Source organism: Giraffa tippelskirchi, chromosome 13 (genome assembly GCF_054371585.1).
Source record: "Giraffa tippelskirchi isolate mGirTip1 chromosome 13, T2T-mGirTip1v1.2.pri, whole genome shotgun sequence".
Taxonomy (NCBI): domain Eukaryota; kingdom Metazoa; phylum Chordata; class Mammalia; order Artiodactyla; family Giraffidae; genus Giraffa; species Giraffa tippelskirchi.
In genome coordinates this window covers 23,607,752-23,632,640 of record NC_137287.1, presented here as the reverse complement: position 1 = coordinate 23,632,640, position 24,889 = coordinate 23,607,752, and the positions used below count along the sequence as shown (strand labels likewise).

Here is a 24,889-nt window from a genome sequence, read left to right as displayed (position 1 = left end):
GTTTTACTGCCTGCAGGTCTTTGTTTAATTTTCATCTTCACGGGAAAGCCTTCTCTGGCTACCCTGTACATAACCACAGCCCCACTTGCACCACTCCTTGTACTTCCTAAGGGCTCTGCTCTGTTTTTCTCCATGGTACTTCTACCCTTAAGATATGCTATATTTTTTTCACTTCTGCATCATTTTATCTTGAGTCTCCTCTCTCCGAGCTTCCCTTGTGGCTCAGCTGGTAAAGAATCCGCCTGCAATGCGGGAGACCTGGCTTCAATCCCTGGGTTGGAAAGATCCCCTGGAGAAGGGAAAGACTACCCACTCCAGTGTTCTGGCCTGGAGAATTCCATGAACTGTATAGTCCATGGGGTCCCAGAGTCAGACACGACTGAGCAACTTTCACTTTCATTTTCACTCCCTTCTCCAGGATAAAGATCTGTAAAGCAAGGGTGTCTGCTTTGCTTACCACTCAGTGCCTAGAATAGATCTGGCATATAACAAATATTCAATAAATATTTAATGAATGAATGTTTCAATTATCAGCACAGTTTAAGAAGAATGGAGTGTTAGACCTGGTCTGAAATCCTCATCACTTACCAGTTGTATAATTTGGGGCAAATCCTAAACCTTCCTGAGACTTTATTTGCTTCATAATATAAGAAAGACAGGGACAATGAGAACAAGCCCGGTGCCTGGAAAACAGGTCTGAGTAAATGGTCTTCCTCATTTTCATCATGATGATTGTCCGCATCATCGCCATCATCGCCATTCTCATCACCATCCTCATCTACTATACCATCTACATCATCTAATCTGCTCCCAAGGCAGACTCTTGCCACCTCTGCCTTAGGGATGTTTACTAATTAATGAACCTAGAAACAGCTCCTATTAAGTCTCATTTTGGCCTCCTCCACTAAATGCAGCTTTTCCTTTTCTCTTGTCTCATTTATGGAGAATACTGTGGGCCAAAGGAAAGATCATTTATTTATCAACATCTCCAAACGCTTACTGTGCTCCAGCCACAATCTTAGATATTAGCAATCAAGAGATAAATCAGTTTTGACCCCTGTCCCCTGTGGAACTCACAAGTTTAAAAGCAGTTTCAAAGCAGTGTGGCAAATGTTATGGAAAGCAGGGTGCAGAGGGCTAAGTGAGCATGCCAGAGCCTAGGTGGGAGGGAGGTGAGCACAACCTCTTGACAAGGCAACTTCATGAACTTAAACTTCACAATCCAGCTGAAGAAGTTCAGGAAGGACACTACAGGTAGAGGGAACCTCAAGTGTAAAGGCCAGGAGGCCAGCGCCATTGTGACCTACCTGGTAGTCACACTCATGGTGTAGAGCACAGACTTCAAGTGGAATGGAAAAGTAGGCCTGGGTTAAATCAAGCAAAGGACACTGTAGCTATGTTAAGGAGTTTGGAGACTTTGGGATTTTCAATCAGGGAGTGATCCAATCAGATGTGCATTTTAGTCTCTAAGAATGATGCTGTCAGAGCAGACATGTTTGACGGTGTGGTGGCTTTCAATAATTGCTTTTGTTCTTCCTGTTCACATTTTTTCTTTTGAAAAGCTCCAAAGGCTTGTCTTTTAATGCAGCGTGCTAGGTCTCCGTGTGGCAAAGCAGTTTTGTAGATTTCATGGCTTCGTTGGATAGCTGGTCACCATATAAAGTGAGCTTAGAGAATATAAATCACCTGTTGCAATGAGCCTGTAACTTAAGTCTCTTGAGATTTTCTTGTAAATGCGGCTTTCTTTTTGTTGGCAGTCTTAGAATACTCTGCTATCTCATAATTTAGTCTTTTCCCCTTTTCAAAGAAGCTCCCCAGTGACATTCATTTTTTTTTTTTACTCATTTTGGCTAGAGTTAGCTTGTAAGTTTGCCAAAACTGTGACTGAGACAAGTGCACAGTGTGGAAATGAGGCAGAGACAGAAGTCGTAAATAAAACATGGGCAGGCCATGCATGGACTAAAATAGGTGTCGGATTCTGACTTAAAGCCTGCCACCAAGGTGCAACTACACAATTGAAGAAATTCACCTCACTTGCCACTATAAAGTCTGCCCCAGATGCAGCTTAATTGTCTCTTGCCACTTACTGATAGGGTTTTGATGAGTCTGCAAGCAATTGATTTATTATGATCTCTGCCTCAGCTCCACGTCAGATCATCAGGCATTAGATTCTCAGAAGGAACACACAACCTAGACCCCTTGCATGTGCAATTCACCGTAGGGTTTGTGCTCCTATGAGAATCTAATGCCATCAGTGACAGGACAGAAGGCAGAGCTCAGGCAGTAATGCGGATAATGAGGAGTGGCTGCAAATACATATGAAGCTTTGCTTACTCACCCACCACTCACCTCCTGCTGTGTGGCCCAGTTCTTACCCCTGATCTAGAAGATGCCACAGTGGTTCACGGAGAGAATGATGAGCCCATAACTATGGCAGTGGCTGGGGAAATGGGGAGAACTAGAGATTGCAGAGGGCTTCAGGAGGTAGTTTCTGTAGGACTCAGTGAGACATTAGCGATGAGAATAGAAAGGAGTCAAGAATGATCTAGGATTTCTGACTTTGACATTATAAAGATAGCCATGCTGTCAGTCAAAACAGGATGTGAGAAAAAGCAAATCAAGCAAATCAAAGATGCCGAGGTCTATTTTGGGTACATGTGGCATTGAGATGTGTGAGATATCCAAGAGAAAAGATGCCTCTGAGTGTTGGTTCTTGAACCTAGAGTCCTTGGAGAAATGAGAAACTGGGCAGCAGCTAAGGATTTGATAGTTACCAGGACAGTATTTCCCTGGGACAATATTGGAAAGACCTGTCTGTAAAAAGCCATTTACTCCTGGAGAAAAAAAAAAAAAAAAAAACTTTTATAATGCTCATCCTAAGTGATTCGTTTTTCCAAAGGTCATTTTAAAGGGTCTGCCAGCTTTTAAGACTTCATATTTATTTAAACTGGGTATTTGAAGGAATCAAATTTTCAAATGAAATGAGTTTGAATGTCTTTTAGATAGCATCTCTGCTGGTGTTCACTGAATTGAAATGCCTTCTGGTGGGAAGACTTTAAAGTATTCAAATTGGTTGTTATCAGGTATAATTAAAGAATATAAAATGGATTGGCTCCCTTCATAGCCCCAGGTTCAATGTCAATCCCTAAGTTATAAGACATCAACATCCCAAAGAGCCATGAACTTGCCCTTCTGCCCTGATTAAAGCAGAGTAGTCATGGACAGAGTCTTGCATTCTCACGCAGACAGGATAGGTTATCCAGGCTTGTCCACCTGCTGTGTCGTTTTGGAAGCATTAATGAGTGTTGTGGTGTGTGTTGTGTCATGCAAAGTGTGTGGTTCTAAATCCTTCAATATCTCCACTGAGGGTCCAGGTTTCAGGGATTAAGGCTACAGCAAAAAAGAGAAGACGGCTTATATGGCTGACCTGTGCAAACCATTCACTCACAAGCCACAGCAGGTAAAGCAGCTGTAGAGTTCTCAATTCTTCCCTGAGAAAAGAACCATGAACCAAATGTTCAAGTAGTGACCCAAGTCTTGATGTGGATGAGGGAGGTAGGGAACCAGCTGGAGGAGTAGTTCAGTAAGGTGGGAATTATGTCCTGCTCACAGGCTCCTATGAAGAAAATGGCCCAAACTGGATCTCACCTAGGTCTTGCTCCATGAGCTTGAAGTGAAATCAGATAGGCATTCTGACACTTTGAAGGAAACAAACCACTAACAGCCTTAACTGGATGGAGGTCAGAGGCTTAGAATTATTTTGATAGAACTTTACACAATAGGCACACTTTACGTTGGAAGGAGGCAAAATGACCCAATTAGATTTTCTCTCCTGGGAACTACCAAGGTTAAGGGCACAAAAAAGAATGTTTTTGTTGCATGTTGCTATGAAGTGGCTGCACAAGTCAGCTGAGGAAGCAATGGGATCCATGGTAACTGAGCTACTGATACTGTCACTATCACAAAATGCCTGCTGATGCAAAGACCACCCCACTGAAGTGGCATAACTCAGAGAGAATGTATCAGATGAGAAGAGACAAGAATTGAGGAAGGAACTGGGAGGCCTGAATTTCAGGCAGAAGACACAAACTCAGATGCTAGAGAGGTGAGGCAGGGGTGTGACTATGTGGGGTTGGCTGGATAGCAATGTGGCAAACTGACAAGTGTGTTGTTTTCTGATCACAAGGGGGAAATTGTCATTTAGCTGCAGCCAACCGTCACATTATAGGAATGTAAGCCAGGGTTTCCAGATCTTTTGGTTTTTCAAGAGCAGATGTAAATTGAATTTCAATTATGAAATGTCCCCAAATAGGGAGATAAACAGTGGCAGTACACTGGGTGGTTATGAGGAGCATGTGAGAACATTTAGTGGGACTATAAGGACAGTTCCCGGCACACAGTAAGTGCTCGCTATGTGAAAGTTGTTATGAACATCCCTTCCGTCCTGTCTCAAAGCACAGACATGGGTCTGTGTCAATGTCTCAGGAAAAAGAAGTCTGTTTCCTCCATCAAAATGCCCGCTGATGCAAAATCTGAAGAATAAAAGTGGGCATGCAAAATTCAGATGAGAAAGCTGATGATCTAAAAATCTTCCTTGAGACAGTGCCCATAACTGTCTCCCGGCAACTTACAATATTATTTAGCCACTTAACAACTTATTTTGTCTTCACAATAATCTAGTGTGGCACTTGTGTTTATACCCATTTTACAGAGGAGAAAACTAAGGTTCAGAATGGTAAAGACACCTGAAGGTAAATCCTGGCTTCTCGCCTTCAGTGGAATAAAGGAGCCAGATACAAATCAAGACCAAAGAGGCGACATAGTATCTTGCAAATGACTTAATTTCCCTGGACCTCAGTACTCTCATCTGGAAATTAAGGATGATGCTATTTTTAAAATTATTATTGAAATGTGTTCTCATGTATTTGTGCTAAGTTGCTTCAGTTGTGTCCGACTCTTTGCGGACCCCATGGACTGTAGCCTGCCAGGCTCCTCTGCCCATGGGATTTTTCAGGCCAGAATACTGGAGTGGGTTGCCATTTTCTTCCCCAGGGGATCTTCCCAACCCAGGGATCGAACCCAAGGATCTTACATCTCCTGCACAGGCAGGCAGGTTCTTTTCCACTAGTGCCACCTGTTTAGCAATACTTAAAATTCTTCTGGCTGCCAGAAGAAAGGTGGCAAGTCTCAGCCCACCCATCACCCATTGCCCAGGAGTGGGGGACACTCACGGAAGAGCACCATCAGGAAGCGGGTCTCGTTAAGCATCTGAGTCAGGCCAGCAGGTGTTAGCACCATCAAGTTTTCCTCCACAAGGATATGCAAGGGCTGGGACATGTTGATGCTATCCTTCTTGCCATTCATCTCTGGTGAGCCCTGGACAGTGCCAACACAAGAGGCTACCAGCAGCAGAGACATACAGAGCAGCTCCATGGCTGTCCTTCAAGGGCAGGAGAAAGAACAAGAACTCTTATCAACACGGGTGGTGGGGACCCATGTCATCACTCCCTCCCCATCTCCTTTCCTAAAAGGTCACTCCTGATGTGGAGAACATGGCCTGAGCATGCCCCACTGGCTTCCTAGCAGTGCCCAGAGCTCAGCAAATCAAGCTGGTAAATGAGAGGCAAACTTTGCCAGTGAGGTTAATCTTGGGGCCCATTGAAACTGCATGGGATTAGCTCAGAGCAGCAGGGTCTCACCTGGAGCAACAGAAAGCCAAATCACAAACCAACACTCAAGCCCACTGGCTCCCCAGACACTAGGTAAGAATATTTTTAGATATGAAACTCAGTCCAGAATCCCAAGGTGAGCCTCTGGGTCTCAGCGATAACTAATCCAATCCATATCACAGCCTCTGCTTCATGCTCTCCCAACTCCTGCTTGAATACCTCTTTTGATGGGAAGCTTACTGCTGGGAGTGTACCCCATTTGATTTTATTTTCCTTTTTTTTAAAATTAGTTTATTTATCTATTTTTTAACTTTACAATATTGTATTTGTTTTGCCATACATTGACATGAATCCACCACGGGTGCACATGTGTTCCCCTTCCAGAACCCCCCTCCCATCTCCCTCCCCATCCCACCCCTCCAGGTCATCCCGGTGCACCAGCCCTGAGCACCTTGTATCATGCATCGAACCTGGGCTGCCGATTCGTTTCACATATGATAATTTACATGCTTAATGCCATTCTCCCATATCCTCCCACCCTCGCCCTCTCCCAGAGAGTCCATAATACTGTTCTATATATCTGTGTCTCTTTTACTGTCTTTCATATAGGGTTATCTTTACCGATTTACTAAATTCCATATATATGTGTTAGTATACTGTATTGGTGTTTTTCTTTCTGGCTTACTTTACTCTGTATAATAGGCTTGAGTTTCATCCACCTCATTACAACTGATCCGAATGTATTATTTTTTAATGGCTGAGTAATATTCCATTGTGTATATGTACCACAGCTTCCATATTCATTCATCTGCTGATGGGCATCTAGACTGCTTCCATGTCCTTGCTATTATAAACAGTGCTGTGATGAGCATTGGGGTACACGTGTCTCTTTCAATTCTGGTTTCCTCAGTGTGTATGCCCAGCAGTGGGATTGCTGGGTCATATGGCACTTCTATTTCTAGTTTTTTGAGGAATCTCCACACTGTTCTCCATAGTGGCTGTACTGGTTTGCATTCCCACCAACAGTGTAATAGGGTTTCCTTTTCTCTACACCCTCTCCAGCATTTGTTACTTGTAGACTTTTGGATAGCAGCCATTCTGACGGGCATGAAATGGTACCTCATTGTGATTTTGATTGGCATTTCTCTGATAATGAGTGATGTTGAGCATCTTTTCATGTGTTTGTTAGCCATCTGTATGTCTTCTTTGGAGAAGTGTCTGTTTAGTTCTTTGGCCCACGTTTTGATTGGGTCATTTGTTTTTCTGGAATTGAGCTGCAGGAGTTGCTTGTGTATTTTTGAGATTAATTGTTTGTCCGTTGCTTCATTTACTATTATTTTCTCCCATTCTGAAGGCTCTTTTCACCTTGCTTATAGTTTCCTTTGTTGTGCAAAAGCTTTTCATTTTAATTAGGTCCCATGTGTTTATTTTTGCTTTTATTTCCAATATTCTGGGAGATGGGTCGTAGAGGATCCTGATGTGGTTTATGTCGGAGAGTGTTTTGCCTATGTTTTCCTCTAGGAGTTTTATAGTTTCTGGTCTTACGTTTAGATCTTTAATCCATTTTGAGTTTATTTTTGTGTATGGTGTTACAAAGTGTTCTAGTTTCATTCTTTTACAAGTGGTTGACCAGTTTTCCCAGCACCGCTTGTTAAAGAGATTGTCTTTTCTCCATTGTATATTCTTGCCTCCTTTGTCAAAGATAAGGTGTCCATAGGTGCGTGGATTTATCTCTGGGCTTTCTATTTTGTTCCATTGATCTATATTTCTGTCCTTGTGCCAGTACCATACTGTCTTGATGACTGTGGCTTTGTAGTAGAGCCTGAAGTCAGGCATGTTGATTCCTCCAGTTCCATTCTTCTTTCACAAGATTGCTTTGGCTATTCAAGGTTTTTCGTATTTCCATACAAATTGTGAAATTCTTTGTTCTAGTTCTCTGAAAAATACCATTGCTAGCTTGATAGGGATTGCATTGAATCTACAGATTGCTTTGGGTAGTATACTCATTTTCACTATATTGATTCTTCCAATACATGAACATGGTATACTTCTCCCATCTATTTGTGTCCTCTTTGATTTCTTTCGCCAGTATTTTATGGTCTTATATATATATATATATATATCTTTTGTTTCTTTGGGTAGATTTATTCCTAAGTATTTTATTGTTTTCGTTGCGATGGTGAATCGAATTGTTTCCTTAATTTATCATTCTGTTTTCTCGTTGTTAGTGTATAGGAATGCAAGGGATTTCTCTGTGTTAATTTTATATCCTGCAACTTTACTATATTCATTGATTAGCTCTAGTAATTTTCTGGTGGAGTCTTTAGGGTTTTATATGTAGAGGATCATGTCATCTGCAAACAGTGAGAGTTTTCCTTCTTCTTTTCCAATCTGGATTCCTTTTATGTCTTTTTCTGCTCTGATTGCTGTGGCCAAAACTTCCAAAACTATGTTGAATAGTAGTGGTGAGAGTGGGTACCCTTGTCTTGTTCCTAACTTTAGAGGAAATGCTTTCAGTTTTTCACCATTTAGGATAATGTTTGCTGTGGGTTTGTCATATATAGCTTTTATTATGTTGAGTTATGTTCCTTCTATTCCTGCTTTTTGGAGCGTTTTTATCATATATGGATGTTGAATTTTGTTGAAGGCTTTCTCTGCATCTATTGAAATAATCATATGGTTTTTATCTTTCAATTTGTTTATGTGGTGTATTACATTGATTGATTTGTGGATATTGAAGAATCCTGGCATCCCTGGGATAAAGCCCACTTGGTCATGATGTATGATCTTTTTAATATGTTGTTGGATTCTGTTTGCTAGGATTTTGTTAAGGATTTTTGCATCTATATTCATCAGTGATATTGGCCTGTAGTTTTCTTTTTGTGTGGCATCTTTGTTAGGTTTTGGTATTAGGGTGATGGTGGCCTCATAGAATGAGTTTGGAAGTTTACCTTCCTCTGCAATTTTCTGAAAGAGTTTGAGTAGGATAGGTGTTAGCTCTTCTCTAAATTTTTGGTATAATTCTGCTGGAAAGCCATCTGGTCCTGGGCTTTTGTTTGCTGGAAGATTTCTGTTACAGTTTCAATTTCCATGCTTGTGAGGGTCTGTTGAGATTTTCTATTTCTTCATGGTCCAGTTTTGAAAAGTAGTACTTTTCTAAGAATTTATCCATTTCTTCCAAGTTGTCCATTTTATTTACATAAGTTGCTGATAATAGTCTCTTATGATCCTTTGTATTTCTGTGTTGTCTGTTGTGATCTCTCCGTTTTCATTTATAATTTTGTTGATTTGATTCTTCTCCCTTTGTTTCTTGATGAGTCTGGCTAATGACATGTCAATTTTATTTATCTTCTCAAAGAACCAGCTTTTGGCTTTGTTGATTTTTGCTATGGTCTCTTTCGTTTCTTTTGCATTTATTTCAGTCCTAATTTTTAAGATTTCTTTTGTTCTACTAACCCTGGGGTTCTGTCATTTCTTCCTTTTCTAGTTGCTTTAGGTGTAGAGTTAGGTTATTTATTTGACTTTTTTCTTGTTTCTGGAGGTGAGCCTGTATTGCTATGAATCTTCCCTTAGCACTGCTTTTACAGTGATCCATAGGTTTTACGTTGTTGTGTTTTCATTTTCATTCGTTTCTATGCATATTTTGATTTCTTTTTTGATTTCTTCTGTGATTTGTTGGTTATTCAGCAGTGTGTTGTTCAGCCTCCATATGTTGGAATGTTTAATAGTTTTTCTCCTGTAATTGACATCTAATCTTACTGCGTTGTGGTCCGAAAAGATGCTTGGAATTATTTAAATTTTTTTGAATTTACCAGGACTAGATTTATGGCCCAGGATGTCATCTATTCTGGAAAAGGTTCCATGTGCGCTTGAGAAAAAGGTGAAATTCATTGTTTTCGGGTGAAATGTTGAATAGATATCAATTAGGTCTAACTGGTCTATTGTATCATTTAAAGTTTGTGCTTCCTTGTTATTTTTCTGTTTAGTTGATCTGTCAATAGGTGTGAGTGGGGTATTAAAGTCTCCCACTATTATTGTGTTGTTGTTAATTTCCCCTTTCATATTTGTTAACATTTGCCTTACATATTGCGGTGCTCCTATGTTGGGTGCATATGTATTTATAATCGTTATATCTTCTTCTTGGATTGATCCTTTGATCATTATGTAGTGTCCATCTTTGTCTCTTTTCACCACCTTTGTTTTCAAGTCTATTTCATCTGATATGAGTATTGCTACTCCTGCTTTCTTTTGGTCTCTATTTGCATGAAATACCTTTTTCCAGCCCTTCACTTTCAGTCTGTATGTGTCCCTTGTTTCGAGGCAGGTCTCTCGTAGACAACATATATAGGGGTCTTGTTTTTGTATCCATTCAGCCAGGCTTTGTCTTTTGGTTGGGGCATTCAACCCATTTACATTTAAGGTAATTATTGATAAGTATGATCCCGTTGCCATTTACTTTATTGTTTTGGGTTCGAGATTATACCCCCTTTGTGTTTCCTGTCTAGAGAATATCCTTTAGCATTTGTTGGAGAGCTGGTTTGCTGGTGCTGAATTCTCTCGGCTTTTGCTTGTCTGTAAAGGTCTTGATTTCTCCTTCATATTTGAATGAGATCCTTGCTGGATACAGTAATCTGGGTTGTAGATTATTTTCTTTCATCACTTTAAGTATGTCCTGCCATTCTCTTCTGGCCTGAAGGGTTTCAGCTGTTATCCTTATGGGAATCCCCTTGTGTGTTATTTGTTGTTTTTCCCTTGCTGGTTTTAATATTTGTTCTTTGTGTTTGATCTTTGTTAATTTGATTACTAAGTGTCTTGGGGTGTTTCGCCTTGGGTTTATCCTGTTTGGGACTCTCTGGGTTTCTTGGACTTGGGTGATTATTTCCTTCCCCGCTTTAGGGAAGTTTTCAACTATTATCTTCTCGAGTATTTCCTCATGGCCTTTCTTTTTGTCTTATTCTTCTGGGACTCCTATGATTCGAATGTTGGTGTGTTTAACATTGTCCCAGAGGTCTCTGAGGTTGTCCTCATTTCTTTTAATTCTTTTTTCTTTTTTCCTCTCTGTTTCATTTATTTCTATCCTTCTATCTTCTACCTCACTTATCCTATCTTCTGCCTCCGTTTTTCTACTGTTTGTTCCCTCCAGAGTGTTTTTGATCTCATTTATTGCATTATTCATTATATATTGACTCTTTTTTATTTCTTCTAGGTCCTTGTTAAACCTTTCTTGCATCTTCTCGACCCTTGTCTCCAAGTTATTTATCTGTAACTCCAATTTGTTTTCCAGATTTTTGATCATTTTCACTGTCATTAGTTGGAATTCTTTATCAGGTAAATTCCCTTTCTCTTCCTCTTTTGCTTGATTTGGAGGGCATTTATCCTGTCCCTTTACCTGATGGGTATTTCTCTGCTTTTTCATCTTGTTTATATTCCTGTGTTTGGGGTGGCCTTTCTGTTTTCTGGCAGTTTGTGGTTCCTCTTTATTGTGGAGGTTCCTCATTCTGGGTGGGGTTAGATGGGTGGCTTGTCAAGGTTTCCTGGTTGGGGAAGTTTGTGTCAGTGTTCTGGTGGGTGGAGCTGGATTTCTTCTCTCTGGAGTACAATGAAATGTCCAATAATGAGTTTTGAAATGTCAGTGGGTTTGGTGTGACTTTGGGCAGCCTGTATATTGAAGCTCAGGGCTATGTTCCTGTGTTGCTCGAGAATTTGCGTGGTATATCTTACCCTGGAACTTGTTGGCCCTTGAGTAGTGCTTGGTTTCAGTGTAGGTATGGAGGCGTTTGATGAGCTCCTATTGGTTAATGCTTCCTGGATTCAGGAGTTCTCTGGTGTTCTTAGGATTTGGACTTATGTCTCCTGTCTCTGGTTTTTAGTCTTATTCTTACAGTAGCCTCAAGACTTCTCCATCTATACAGCACTGATGATAAAACATCTAGGTTAATGCTGAAAAGTTTCTCCACAGTGAGTGACACCCAGAGAGGTTCACAGAGTTACATGGAGAAGACAAGAGGGAGGAGGGAGATAGTGGTGACCACGAGGGTAAGAGGGGAATCAAAAGGGGAGAGAGTGAGCTAGCCAGTAATCACTTCCTTATGTGCTCTCCACAGTCTGGATCTCTCAGAGATGTTCACGGAGTTACACAGGGAAGAGAAGAGGGAGGAAGGGGACAGAGGTGGCCAGGAGGAGAAAAGGGGGAATCAAAAGGGGAGAGACAGATCCAGTCAGTAATCAGTTCTCTAAGTGTTCTCCCCAGCCTGGAACACACAAAGAGATTAACAGAGTTGGGTTGAGAAGAAAAGGGGGAGTGGGGAGATGGAGGCGACCTGGTGGAGAAAAAGGAGAGTTAAAAGGGTGAGAGAGCAATGAAGTCAGTGATCTCGCTCCCAAGTAAAAATGGGTACTGAAGATTGGGTTCTTGAAGATACAAAGTTGATAACAAATGCTAAAAAGCAAAGATTAAAAATCTAGAGTAGAGGTTAGATTCTCCAAAATACAATATTAAAAAAAAGAGAAGACAAAAAAAAGAAAAGAAAAGAAAAAACCACCAGAGTCACAAAATTATAAAAAATATATATATATGAATTTGCTTTAGAAAAATAGGGTATTTTTTTGGCAAGGTAATAGTAGGTTATAAAAATGAAAATTGAAGGAGTAATAGGGGACTTAAAAATGAATATAAAATAATAAAATAAATTTTAAAAAATAATTTAAAAGTTTTAAAAATTTAAAAAATGATAATAGTAAAAATATATCTAAGAATTTCTCTGGAGCTGTTACAGACAGTGTGGGGTCAGTTCATTTTCAGATAGTTCCTTTGTCCAGCTTGTACTTCTCAAGGTCTATAGGCCCCTTCCTATGTGGTCGGTGCTAACTACAGGGTTTTAATCTATTGCACCTGTCACTTCCAAAGTGGTTTCCTCTATTTCTTTTAGTTTCTTCTGTTTGCTGGTCTCTTCAGTGTCTAATTTCCGCCCTGACACAAGGAGGGAGGTGTTGGTCACTTTTCTTTAGTCTCACTGTTCAGTCGTGCTGTGGGGAGGGAGGAACACTGCAAACAAGTCTCACTGGCGTGTGCTCACAATGTTTCAGCCACGCCAGGTTTGCCCCACTCACAGCGTGTGTGCTTTCCCAGTCTACACTGCTCACGCGTTAGGTTGCACTGCCGGGAACTGTCTGAAGCAGGCCCCTGGGGTTGCCTGTACTTCCCAGGTTTAAGCCGCTCAAGTTCAGGTTTCTGTGTACTTCACAAAGACGCAGACTTGGTTGAGCCTGGGTTTTTTGCCCTTCCCAGGTGGGGCTGTGCTTTTTTCTCTTCCCTTGTTCCAGCCGCTTGGTTTTCTGGGTGTACAATGGGCGCAGCTTCCCAGGTGTGCCGTGTCTCTCCCCTGGGGAGCTGATCTCTGGCTGCCACCCTCTCGGCAGGTGTCGACCCTCCAGAGTCCCAAGAAGTCCTGGTTAGCAACGAGGTCTGCTTGCAGTTTGGTATAGGATGCCTTCTGAGGCCATGATTGCGCCCTTCTGGCTCTGGCTGCCCTCGCCAGCCCGTCTCTGGCAGGGGATGGGCTGGTCCGCAGCCAGCTAGCTCTGCTCATTCCTTTGTTCTGTGAGCGGGCCTGGCGGTGTCTTAGGTTAAGGCTTTTCGCAAGAAAGCTATCCCACAGTCTAGGTTGCTGTCTCAATTTAGTTCCCTCGGATTGCCCCGGGGCATTCAGGCCCAGTCCTTACCCAAAGCAGTGCAGCCCGCCCGTCCCTGCCCAACCCCCGCCTGCTAGTTGGGCATGCGCGCGTCTGGGCTGCGGCTCCGCTGGGAGTTGCTGTTAGGTATGTAAACCGCAGGTTTTAATTATTTATTTATCTTTCTTCCTGGTTATTTTGCCCTCTGAGATTCCAAGGCTCGCTACAGACCCGCCAGAGAGTGTTTCCTAGTGTTCAGAAACTTCTCTCTTTTTTAAGACTCCCTTCCCGGGACGGATCTCCGTCCCTACCTCTTTTGTCTCTCTTTTTATCTTTTATATTTTGTCCTACCTCTTATTGAAGACTATAGGCTGCCTTTCTTGGTGCCTGATGTCCTCCGCCAGCATTCAGAAGTTGTTTTGTGGAATTTGCAGGGCGTCTAAATGTTCTTTTGGTGAATTTGTGGGGGAGAAAGTTGTCTCCCCATCCTATTCCTCTGCCATCTTAGGACCGCCCCCTCAATTGATTTTTGAGAAAATTTTCTCAAGTGTAAATATTTCTTTGAAAAGTAATCACCATAATGCACACATGTAAAAATTCCAAGCAACACAATTAAAAAATGTTAAGTAGAAAAGAAAAATTTCTCCCATAACCCCACCCATGAGAAAGTGACTCAGTTTGGAATGAATCTTTACCAATGTTGAAAATGCCAGTATGAATGTACATTTAAATGTACATATTAATAAATGGAATTAGATAGGCAATACTGTTCATTGTCCAACTGTCTTACTCAATGATGTAAAATACATTCCGGATACCTTTCTGATAAGAGTACATATTAGGTCTATAACATGATTTCCTTTCCTCTTTTTTTTCCCCTCATTTTTTTGTCTTTTCCTTTTTATCTTTTCTTTTACAATTCTTATCTGTTCAGATGGTTTGGGTCAGCAGTTGTGTCTCTTTAAGTGCCACTCTCCCCAATAACATTTTCCCTAATAATTTAGAGCATAGGATCAGTGTCACAGATCTTTGCATGTTGTCCTTAAGCACAGAGCCATTTTCCTATGTAGCATACAGATTACTCAAGTGTTTTGAACACGGCAAATAGCTGGTCCAGATTAAATTTATGAGGACCTCAATTTCTTTGAGTGCTGTATTCCTAGCACTTGGTATTTATGATAGGCAAATAAACATGAATGAATGAGTGGATATTTGATATGTACCTGGTAAATATGTTTGACACACTGTCTGAGGATTTTTTTAAAGTAGATCTTCTAATATAATTTTTTGGTCTAATACCAAAATAATTGGTATTAGATAATTGGTCACAAGTGTTAAATGTTTTTAATATCTATAGCTAAACATACTTGTTAAATTATGTATCAAGTGTTAAATTTTATAAATACCTGTAGCTAAATATACTTGTCATGTATGACTGTTCTATGCATTCCATGCCATCGTCTCTTCTATGACAATTCTATAACATAGTAATATTATAATCCCCATTTAGTGAGTATAAAATGAGGCACATAGAGGTTAAGTGATTTGCCCAAGGCCATACAGCTATCATGTGACAGAGGATTTCAAACAAGGCAATCTAGCTACAGAATCCATGTCCTTAACCAGAATGATGTACTGTCTCTCTAGTGCCCCCTGTAAAACTGGTGCAGTGACCAGAATGATGTACTGTCTCTCTAGTGCCCCCTGTAAAACTGGTGCAGTGAACAATGTTTTGAGACAGTAACTGAGGCTCCCTGACTCCAACCACCATCTCTGGTATCCACCGTCTAATCAGGCTCTGTCTCCGAAGGGGAAGACTGAGGCTGGCAACAGAACAGAATCAAATTTTTGGTTTGGGGTTACAAAACAGGCCTTTAAAACTCAGGAGGGGCTTGCAAGTCAGGGTTCTAATTGCAAGAACTAAGCTTTTCAGGAAAATAAAAAAGGGTTTTTGACTACTCAAAAGGTTTATGCTATAAACTCTAGGTAAGGAAGAACACATTGACAGAAGGAACATTTACCTTCTCCAAAGGAAAAAAAATGTGCCTTCTTTTCAGGAGGGAGGAGAGCAGGGAGGAATGGCAAGACAGTGTTGCCATTTAATTTAATGCTTCTAGGGTCCTGAGAAAGGGTTCTGACCCTCTGTCCCTTCCCGTTTTGTTCACCACTGTAGTCCCCATCCCCAGTCCCACTCTGGCCACAGTAATAAATCAATCACTGTGTATTAAGCTAGCATTTGAGCTTTACACGCATCATCTCATTAATCCTCACAGCATGTCTGTGAGGTAGGTACAGTTATGATGCCCAACTTACAAAGGTGGAGACCTACCCAAGAAGAAGGAGCAAGACTTGAGTTCAGGTATATCTAAGCCTAATGCGTATGGGTATAAACCAGGGCTCGCAATCTACAGCCCGCTGTCTTTCTTGTAAATACCGTGTTAGAGGATTCACAGCTACATCCATTCCATCACTATTGCCTATGGTTGCCTTTACCATTGTGCTTGATTAACACAATGCAGGAGACCCAGTTTTGATCCCTGGGTTGAGAAAATTCCTTGGAGGAGGAAATGGCATCCCCACTCCAGTATTCTTGCCTAGAGAATCCCATGGACAGAGGAGCCTGACAGGCTACAATCCATAGGGTCGCAATAAGTTGGACACGACTGAATGACTAACATGAACTGAGAACCTGGATTCACATTAAAATTCTCTGGGGAGTTTTTAAGGTGATACTGATGCTCCTCTGACCCTTTATTAATTCAAAATTGCTCAAGGTGGGGTCCAGATATCTGTATGTTTTTAAAGCTCTCCAGGTGATTATTTTAACTTTCTATTTGGAAAATTTTGAACATGAAAACAGAATGGTATGGTACAGCATACCCCCAAGGTAACTCACCACTCAACCTCAGTTGTCACCTCCAATTGTATCGTTTATACTCCTGTCAACTCCCCACCCTGGATTATTTTGAAGCCAGTCCCATGCATCATATTATTTCATCCATAGATATTTCATCATGAACCTCTAAAAGATGAAAATCTGATAATAAAACATAACTACAACACCATTATCACACAACAAAATTCACTCTAATCCCTCATATCATCAAATATCTAGACAATAAACTACTCTGACTATTTCATAAGTTTTAGGTTTGTTTGAATCAGAATCCAACTGAGATTTGTGTATTGTCATTGACTGTTGGATCTCTTAAGCCTTCCAGGTAATTCTATCCTGCAGCCTGTAGGTTGAGAACTACATGGTCAAATAAAATCAATAAAGGAGAGTTGAGATAAGGATGAAGACAGAGTGGAGAGCCTGGTTTTCTGGAAAGTTGTGATGCATATTATTCAAATCTACATTTCAGCCAAAGAGCTCATTACTACCACCCAGCCTGAAGGGTGCTTAATGATCCCCAGAATCCCAGGGCCCACAGATAACATGCCACTTGTTAGTCCTGGGGAAGTCTGGTACAGGGTGATGACTATTAGATGCAGCTTTTGTTTTCAGTATTAATTCACCTTTGTTGCCTTGGGAAAAAACACAACATAAGAGCTGTGAGTTGAACTTAGTGTCTTGTTGAAGACTATAGCCTGGGGAGACAGCCTCTCAGATGGCTCTGAGAAACTGCTCAGAAGATGTAAGGGAGGAGGTCAGTGTATATATAATTCTGGCAAAGGGGTACATGTAATCAACACACATCTCAGTAGAAGGTTACTATTGGTCACAAGGAACCAATGTCCTAGTTATTGGTTTCAGTGCTTTTCTTAGTATGAGAAAATGCAAGAAATTGGGTTCATAAAAATTTCTCCTAAAAATATCTAACTATCTTGAAGACCTATTCTGCCAGTTTTGCCAGAGCACAGAGTACTTCATTCTTCATCTTTGCCCTGAACTCCTTTCAGGGTGTATTGAAGGTCAGCGACTGCAATGACTAATGACTTAATTCTTATAGAAACAGGTGGTAAGCTCTATTCTTTCATTGGTAGCTGTTTGCTTATTTGTTCATTGATTAATTTGCTTGCAAGAGAAACTCTCATCTAAATTTCTTTGTCTAGATGGAGACATTAAAGTGCTAGAGGGTTAACTTTTATTTTACAATCACCAGAATAACCCCTTATCTGTTATGTAAACATAAGACAGTGAGAGCCACCCAGAGCCTTTCTGTGACTGACCATTGGTGGCCCCTTCCAAGCCCCTTGGCATCCAAAATCTCTTGTTTGGCAGGCGTGGGAGGGATTTGCCAAAGTACCAATGGGTCTTTTGGAAAGAAATCTCAAGATTCGAGGTTGCTAGACTCTCTGTGAAAGATCCGGATGGCTCTTGTCAAAGGGAAGGGAAGCCTGGGCCAGTGGTCTCACCTCAGCTCCAGGTCTCAGGAGAACTGTGCTGGCCCTTCTCAAGCCAGTGGATGACCCAGCAGCCAAGACAGTGGGGGCTGTAGGGGCTGCCCTGCTCTTTCCCCCTCACAGGTCTTGGACACAGGATTCCCAGGGACTCCTGATCAATTCATGGTGAAGGAGAGGTGGGAGGCCCCGAGAGGGAGGAGTCAGGTTTCCCTTGGACAGGTTGAAACAGGAGCCCCCGAAGGCTTCCAGTGCACCAGGTCTCACAGGGTGGAGCTCAAGCCCCTTGAGCTGTGTGGAAAGCCTTTCACAGTCAGAATTTGTCCACTTCAGTCTTCCTTCCCTCCTGCCTCACAGAACCAGCCACAACCCCTGTTCATTCATTCATACACCCACTCACCCATTCATTTGTTTTGTTCATTCATCAGATATTTTTTAAGGCCTCCATGTGTGCTGAGTACTGTTCTAGGTACAGAAGTGAGCAAAACAGACAATAGTTCCTGCGTGCATGGAGCTTATATTCTAGAAGAGGGGAAAAGTGAATGAGACAGAAAGAATACAGAGTATATCACATGCTGGTAAAGCACTAAGGAGAAAAGTCAGTCAGAGAAGATCTGAAAGGGATAAAGGTGAATGGGGTGTTGACATTTCAAATAGGGTCACATGGTAAGCTTCACTCAGAAGTTGACATTTTACTGAAAGAAGCAAAGAAGTGAACTATTTGCATTTCTGGGAGCAGGCTGTGGGGTGGCAGGGAGAGTAGTCTCTCTCTCTCTCCCCCTCTTGCTCTCTCTCTTGAGACTCACTCTGGCCGTGGCTCTGTCCTACCTCATCACAAGGCTCCCCTCAAACTCTGGACCCCATTCTGTCTCAACCCCAGGCACTGGTCCCCTTCTGTGCACCTAGGTCCCTCTGTTCTCTGGGCCTGTGGACCTCGGTTCTCCCTGCACCTGTCCTTCTGACCAGGCATCCCTTGTTGCCCGCTCTGTATCCCCTCAGGTACCATCTGCCCCAGGCCCACAGATTCCAGCATCCTCCCCCATCGCCGACTCGAGGAGAGTGCTGTGATAGGAAATTTTTATTAATAAGAATAGGAATAGCTACCACGGAGGGGCTTCCTCCCTGCCGGCCGGACGTGAGCACGGTGTGTGTTGTCCCCACCAGCGTTCCCAGAGAGGCCCCTCATCCCCGCACTGTCGGCCCTCATCCAGTTGGAGCAGTGGCCTCCTGTCTGATCCCTCTCCTTGTTCTCTTTACTTCCCCTCATCCAGTTCCCTCACAGAAGTTATCAATTTTCTTTCTAAACATAATGTAGATCACATTGCTCTCTTACTAAAAGGTCCATGGCTTGCTGTCCCAGACAATCCCACCGCACATCTGTCCTCTCAGGCCCCTCAGCACGAAATCCGGCCTCCATAGCTCTTTTCCCCCTGACACCAGCCCTCCATTCTCCACCCCCATTCACAGAGCACCAGCCACATTGCTTTCCTTTCCTCTCCTCAAACACACCCTGCTTCCGGGCCTTTGCCTTGGCCTGGTATCCCTCATCCTGATCTTCATTCAACCTTTCCTGAAGGGTCCGGGTGCAAGCACCAGCAACTCAGAAGGGTCTCCGCAGGCCGCTCTGTCTCCCCAAACCCCAGCTTTGAGCACTCTTGGTCACATCACAACAGCTTGCCTCAAATTTTGTGTTTTTATTTCCCACTGCATCTTGTTTATATTTCTAACTTTTTAATGTAAGTGCCCTTGTTCACAGCTGTGGCTGTTTCCCCTCCTCCTAGAATGCTGTCCGGCCCAAATTTGGAGCTCAAAGAATTTGAATGAATGAATGAATAAATAAGCTAATTTAATTCTCATGCAAACCCCACAAGTCTGTTTCAGTGGTTCTCAGCCATGACTGTGCATTTCAATCTCCCAGAGCGCTTAAAAAGAATACTGATGCTTGAACTCAAATACATAGGATTCAATTTCGTTGATCTGGTGTGGGGTGAGTCTGGGCATCTTTTCTTTTTAAGCCAGTTTCGTCATCTTAATGTGTAACCATTTGTGCAGAAATTCACACTTAAATTCATAACCACCTTGGCAGAAGGAAGGCTGTCAGGGCAGGGCCCTTCAGTCAGAATTGCCATGTTTCACTCAAGTTCATACCTGCAAGAAGCCAGGTTTCTCTCAGGCCCACTGGGGCTGAGCCAGGGCTGGGGCAGTGAACTCTTCTGGCCCTTGAGAAGGGCAGTCGTGGGCTGAAGAGTAGGTTCCTGACTTCTCTTTGTGACCAGAGCAGGACCCCAAAACAGCTGAGTGTTCTAAAGAAATCCAGAGGCAGAAATGGAGTCCCTTCCTGGACACACCGAGGCCACAGCCGCTGTAGCCACAGTGTTCTGAGTTCTGGGGTTCTGGAGGACCAGGGGTGTCCTGGGAGAAGAATAGGCCATTGTTGAGTAAGAGGGGGCCTTCCCCTGCCCATGCTGAGTTGGGGGAGGGGGACTGAAGGTCACAAGAAGGGCCAGAAACAAAACACACTGTGGGATACTGGGTGTCCCCATCAGAGGTGCCTTTAGATTGGAATTTGGATCCCAGCTCTGTTCCTAAGCGTCTGTGTGATTTCAGGAGTGTCACTTAGGCTTTCTGAGGCTCAGTTTCCTCACCAGTAAAATTAAAACCCTTTACCTTAGATTGGGACTTGAACTCACATGACCAGCACTCGAACTCAGCCAAAGCTCACGGTAATGAAGTTCAGGTTCTTGATGTCTCATCACAGAAAGAATTCAGTGAGAGGCAAAGTGACAGTTAAGAAGTGGCTTTATTCAGAGAGACACATACTCCATAGACAAAGTGTGGGCGCATTGCAGAGGGTGAAAATGCGGGCCCCAAAATGTGGTGTGGTTAGTTTTTATGGGCTGGGCAATTTCATAGGCTAATGAGTGGGAGGATTATTCTAACTACTTTGGGGAGGGCATGGGGATTTCCAGGAGTTGGGCCACTGACCACTTTTTGGTTTTGATGGTGCCTTGGAACTGTCATGGCACCTCTGGGTGTGTCATTTAGCTTGCTGATTGAGGATCAAAGTCTAGTCGAAGTTGACTTGTCTATCATGGGCCCATTTGATTCTAATTGGTTTATGTTGTATCCATGGGCTATGTCATTCTTTCAAAAGTTGTGCCCTGCCCCTTTCTTCCTGTTTCAAAATGACATACAACACCTAGAAGGGTTGTAAGTGTTAGATGAGATGATACCTACAGATAGTACCTGGAAGGCAGGAAACTCTGCCCTGGTAATCATGTACATGTGTATCAAGTCATCATATTGTATGCCTCAAGTATATACAATTTCATTTGTCAGTCATACTGAAAGCTCCAGGCTGGACATTTACAATCAGTCAGCCTCCTGAGCTAAGCGGAGAAGGCAATGGCACCCCACTCCGGTACTCCTGCCTGGAAAATCCCATGGACAGAGGAGCCTGGTGGGCTGCAGTCCATGGGGTCACTAAGAGTTGGACATGACTGAGCGACTTCACTTACACTTTTCCCTTTCATGCATTGGAGAAGGAAATGGCAACCCACTCCAGTGTTCTTGCCTGGAGAATCCCAGGGACAGGGGAGCCTGGTGGGCTGCCGTCTATGGGGTCACACAGAGTCGGACACAACTGAAGTGACTTAGCAGTAGCAGCCTAAGAGACAGGTGGGGTCCAGCTGAGGAATTTACAACCAGCCCCCTGTTGACTGGTAAATAGCCAGTCTTAGCCTCTTGTAATAAGAGACTTCCCTGTAGCTCAAATGATAAAGAATCTGCCTGCAATGCAGGAGACCATGGTTTGATCCCTGGGTTGGGAAGATACTCTGGAGAAGGGAATGGCAATCCACTCCAGTATTCTTGCCTGGAGAATTCCATAGACAGAGGAGCCTGGTGGGCTACAGTCCATGGGGTTGCAAAAAGTCAGACACAACTGAGCAACTAACACACAGGGAGCTAAGATCCAACATGACTTGCAGAGCATATTAAAAAGCAGAGACATTATTTGCCAACAAAGTTCCATCTAGTCAAAGCTATGGTTTTCCCAGTGTATGGATATGAGGGTTGGACCATAAAGAAAGCTGAGCATTGAAGAATTGATGTTTTTGAACTGTGGTGTTGGAGAAGACTCTTAAGAATCCCTTGGACTGCAAGGAGATCAAACCAGTCCATCCTAAGGGAAATCAGTCCAGAATATTCATTGGAAGGACTGATGCTGAAGCTGAAACTCCAATATTTTGGCCACCTGATGCCAAGAACTGACTCATTGGAAAAGACCCTGATGCTGGGAAAGATTGAAGGCAGGAGAAGGGGACAACAGAGGATGAGATGGTTGGATGGCATCATGGACTCAAAGGACATGAGTTTGAGCAAGCTCCAGGAGTTGATGATGGACAGGGAAGCCTGACGTGCTACAGTCTATGGAGTCACAAAGAGTTGGATATGACTAAGCAACTGAACTGAAATGGAGTCTCTTGTAAACACCTCAAGGGAATAATCATGGCAAAGATAAAGAGAAGAAACAAACCCTGTCTGAGTAAAAGATAAGGGAAGCCAACATCCACTGGATCATCGAAAAAGCAAGAGAGTTCCAGAAAAACATCTATTTCTGCTTCATTGACTACGCCAAAGCCTTTGACTATGTGGATCACCACAGACTGTGGAAAATTCTTAAAGAGATGGGAATACCAGACCACCTGACCTGCCTCTTGAGAAACCTGTATGCAGGTCAGGAAGCAACAGTTAGAACTGGACATGGAACAACAGACTGGTTCCAAATTGGAAAAGGAGTACGTCAAGGCTGTATATTGTCACCCTGCTTATTTAACTTATATGCAGAGTACATCATGAGACATGCTGGGCTGGATGAAGCACAAGCTGAAATCAGGATTGCTGGGAGAAATATCAATAACCTCAGATATGCAGATGACACCACCCTTATGGCAGAAAGTGAAGAAGAACTAAAGAGCCTCTTAATGAAAGTGAAAGAAGAGAGTGAAAAAGTTGGCTTAAAGCTCAACATGAAAACTAAGATCATGGCATCTGGTCCCATCACTTCATGGCAAATAGATGGGGAAACAGTGGAAACAGTGACAGGCTTTATTTTTCGGGGCTCCAAAATCACTGCAGATGGTGACTGCAGCCATGAAATTAAAAGACGCTTACTCCTTATAAGAAATGTTATGACCAGCCTGGACAGCATATTAAAAAGCAGAGACATTACTTTTCCAACAAAGGTCCATCGAGTCAAGGCTATGGTTTTTCCAGCAGTCATGTATGGATGTGAGAGTTGGACTATAAAGAAAGCTGAGCGCCAAAGAATTGATGCTTTTGAACTATGGTGTTGAAGACTCTTGAGAGTCCCTTGGACCGCAAGGAGATCCAACTAGTTAATCCTAAAAGAAATCAGTCGTGAATATTCATTGGAAGAACTGATGCTGAAGCTGAAACTCCAATACTTTGGCCACCTGATGCCAAGAACTGACTCATCGGAAAAGACTCTAATGCTAGGAAAGATTGAAGGTGGGAGGAGAAGGGGACGACAGAGAATGAGATGGTTGGATGGCATCACCGACTCAACGGACATGAGTTTGAGTAAACTCTGGGGGTTGGTGATGGACAAGAAGGCCTGGTGTGCTGTAGTCCATGGGGTCGCAAAGAGTTGGACACGACTGAGTGGCTGAACTGAACTGAACTGAACTGATACATGTACAGAAAAGCCCCCTGGAGTCAAAAGTTGAAGGGTAATTCCAGGCCATAATGAGTCTTGCTCCTCCCAGAAGACTTCACATTGAGTTCCAAATGGTGTGCATGAGATTAGCCACACCTTAATGGCTAAGGTGCACATGTGCACCCCAGGGGAGGGTCCTGAGACAAATTAACCAGGGTGGAACAAAGCAAGGGGATTGGCCTGAGGGAAGACAAAGACCCAGAGAAATGCCCCTTATAAAGGATTGAAACTTCCCAGAGGCTTGACTGTCTCTCTGAGCTCGCCCATGCTTCTTTCTGCATGTCCTTTTCCTTTCAATAAACTTTTTACTTTACTCTTTACCTTCTGCCTCCTCACCTGAATTCGTTCTTGACTAGGCAGGCAAAACTAGGGGACTTAGCCCTAACTGCTGGCCCCTGTGGTCCAGTGGTTAGGACTTCAATCTGGGAAACGAAGACCCTGCTTCCAGCTACTGCTTGCTGCAAGCTGCCACTTACTGCTTCATGCATCCGGAATCAATACCTCAGTGAAGTTGGAGAAAAATAAAAATAAAAACATATTTTAACTGTTAGAAAGTGATAAATCCTGGGGAGGAAGATCAAGCAGAGAATAGTGGGTAGGAAGTGTCAGAAGGGAGAGGATTCCACTTTCGATGAGGGAGTGGGTTGAAGGCTCCATGAGCTGAGCCATGTGGATGGAGCTTCCTGGCAGAGGATCTGCAAGAAGATCTGAAGCAGCACTGGCCGGAGCCAGCCTGAGAGCTTGTTAATATTTAGAAATTTTACAACTCTGGCTAGTTGAAACTTGTGGGAATCAAAACTGGCTGTGTGGGAATTTTTAACCACAGGTACTGGCAAACACTAAGTCACTTGTGCGGTTTTTGTTCTGAGAACCAGTTTAGCAGCAGCCCCACCCCAAGCCAGAACTTCAATCCCACAAGGAGACTACAGTGGCTGCAGCCCAATAAGCCTAGTGAGAACTGTTTTTGAGACTTTGCCTTTAACTCTAAGTGACACAAGGCAACAGAAGAGGCTTAGTTATTTTTAGTAGCTTTATTTAGGTATAATTCACATACCAAAAAATTCACTCATTCCAAGTGTAGAATTATTTGTGTTACTGTTCATTTCTTTTGGTAAGTTAATAGAGTCCATGGAGTCGCAAAGTCCATGGGGTCACAAAGAGTCGGACACGACTGAGCGACAACTGAACTGAACTGAAGTTTATAGAATGTGCAGTCATGGCCATGATCCAAGTTTAGAACATTTCCAACAAAGAGATCCCTTGTGTCCATTTGCTCTAGGCAATTGCCAATCTACTTCTTGTCTACTTCCTGTCTCTGGAGGGTTTGCACAGAAAAGGGACATGATTTGATTTATATTATTGTCACTATTGTCTCCTTTCTGCCAGAATATAATAAAGTTCCTGTTCTCTTTCTGGATTAGATGGTGACCTGAATTTTCAAGGAAAATATCCCCTAGGTCCAGGA

General features: G+C 42.8%; 1 protein-coding gene across 1 annotated transcript in view; it reads right to left on the bottom strand.

Moving 5' to 3' along the window:
• Window positions 1-20,064, bottom strand: part of PDILT (protein disulfide isomerase like, testis expressed) — a 55,213-nt gene extending 35,149 nt beyond the window's left edge. Inside the window, exons 1-2 of the mRNA XM_081554652.1 lie at window positions 19,833-20,064; window positions 5,232-5,440 (exon numbers count right to left, since the gene is read on the bottom strand). Of these exons, the coding sequence (XP_081410778.1) occupies window positions 5,232-5,433 (202 nt within the window). The 5' untranslated portion in view covers window positions 5,434-5,440; window positions 19,833-20,064. The remainder of the gene's footprint in view (window positions 1-5,231; window positions 5,441-19,832) is intronic.
• Between the last annotated feature and the right edge of the window lie 4,825 nt (window positions 20,065-24,889).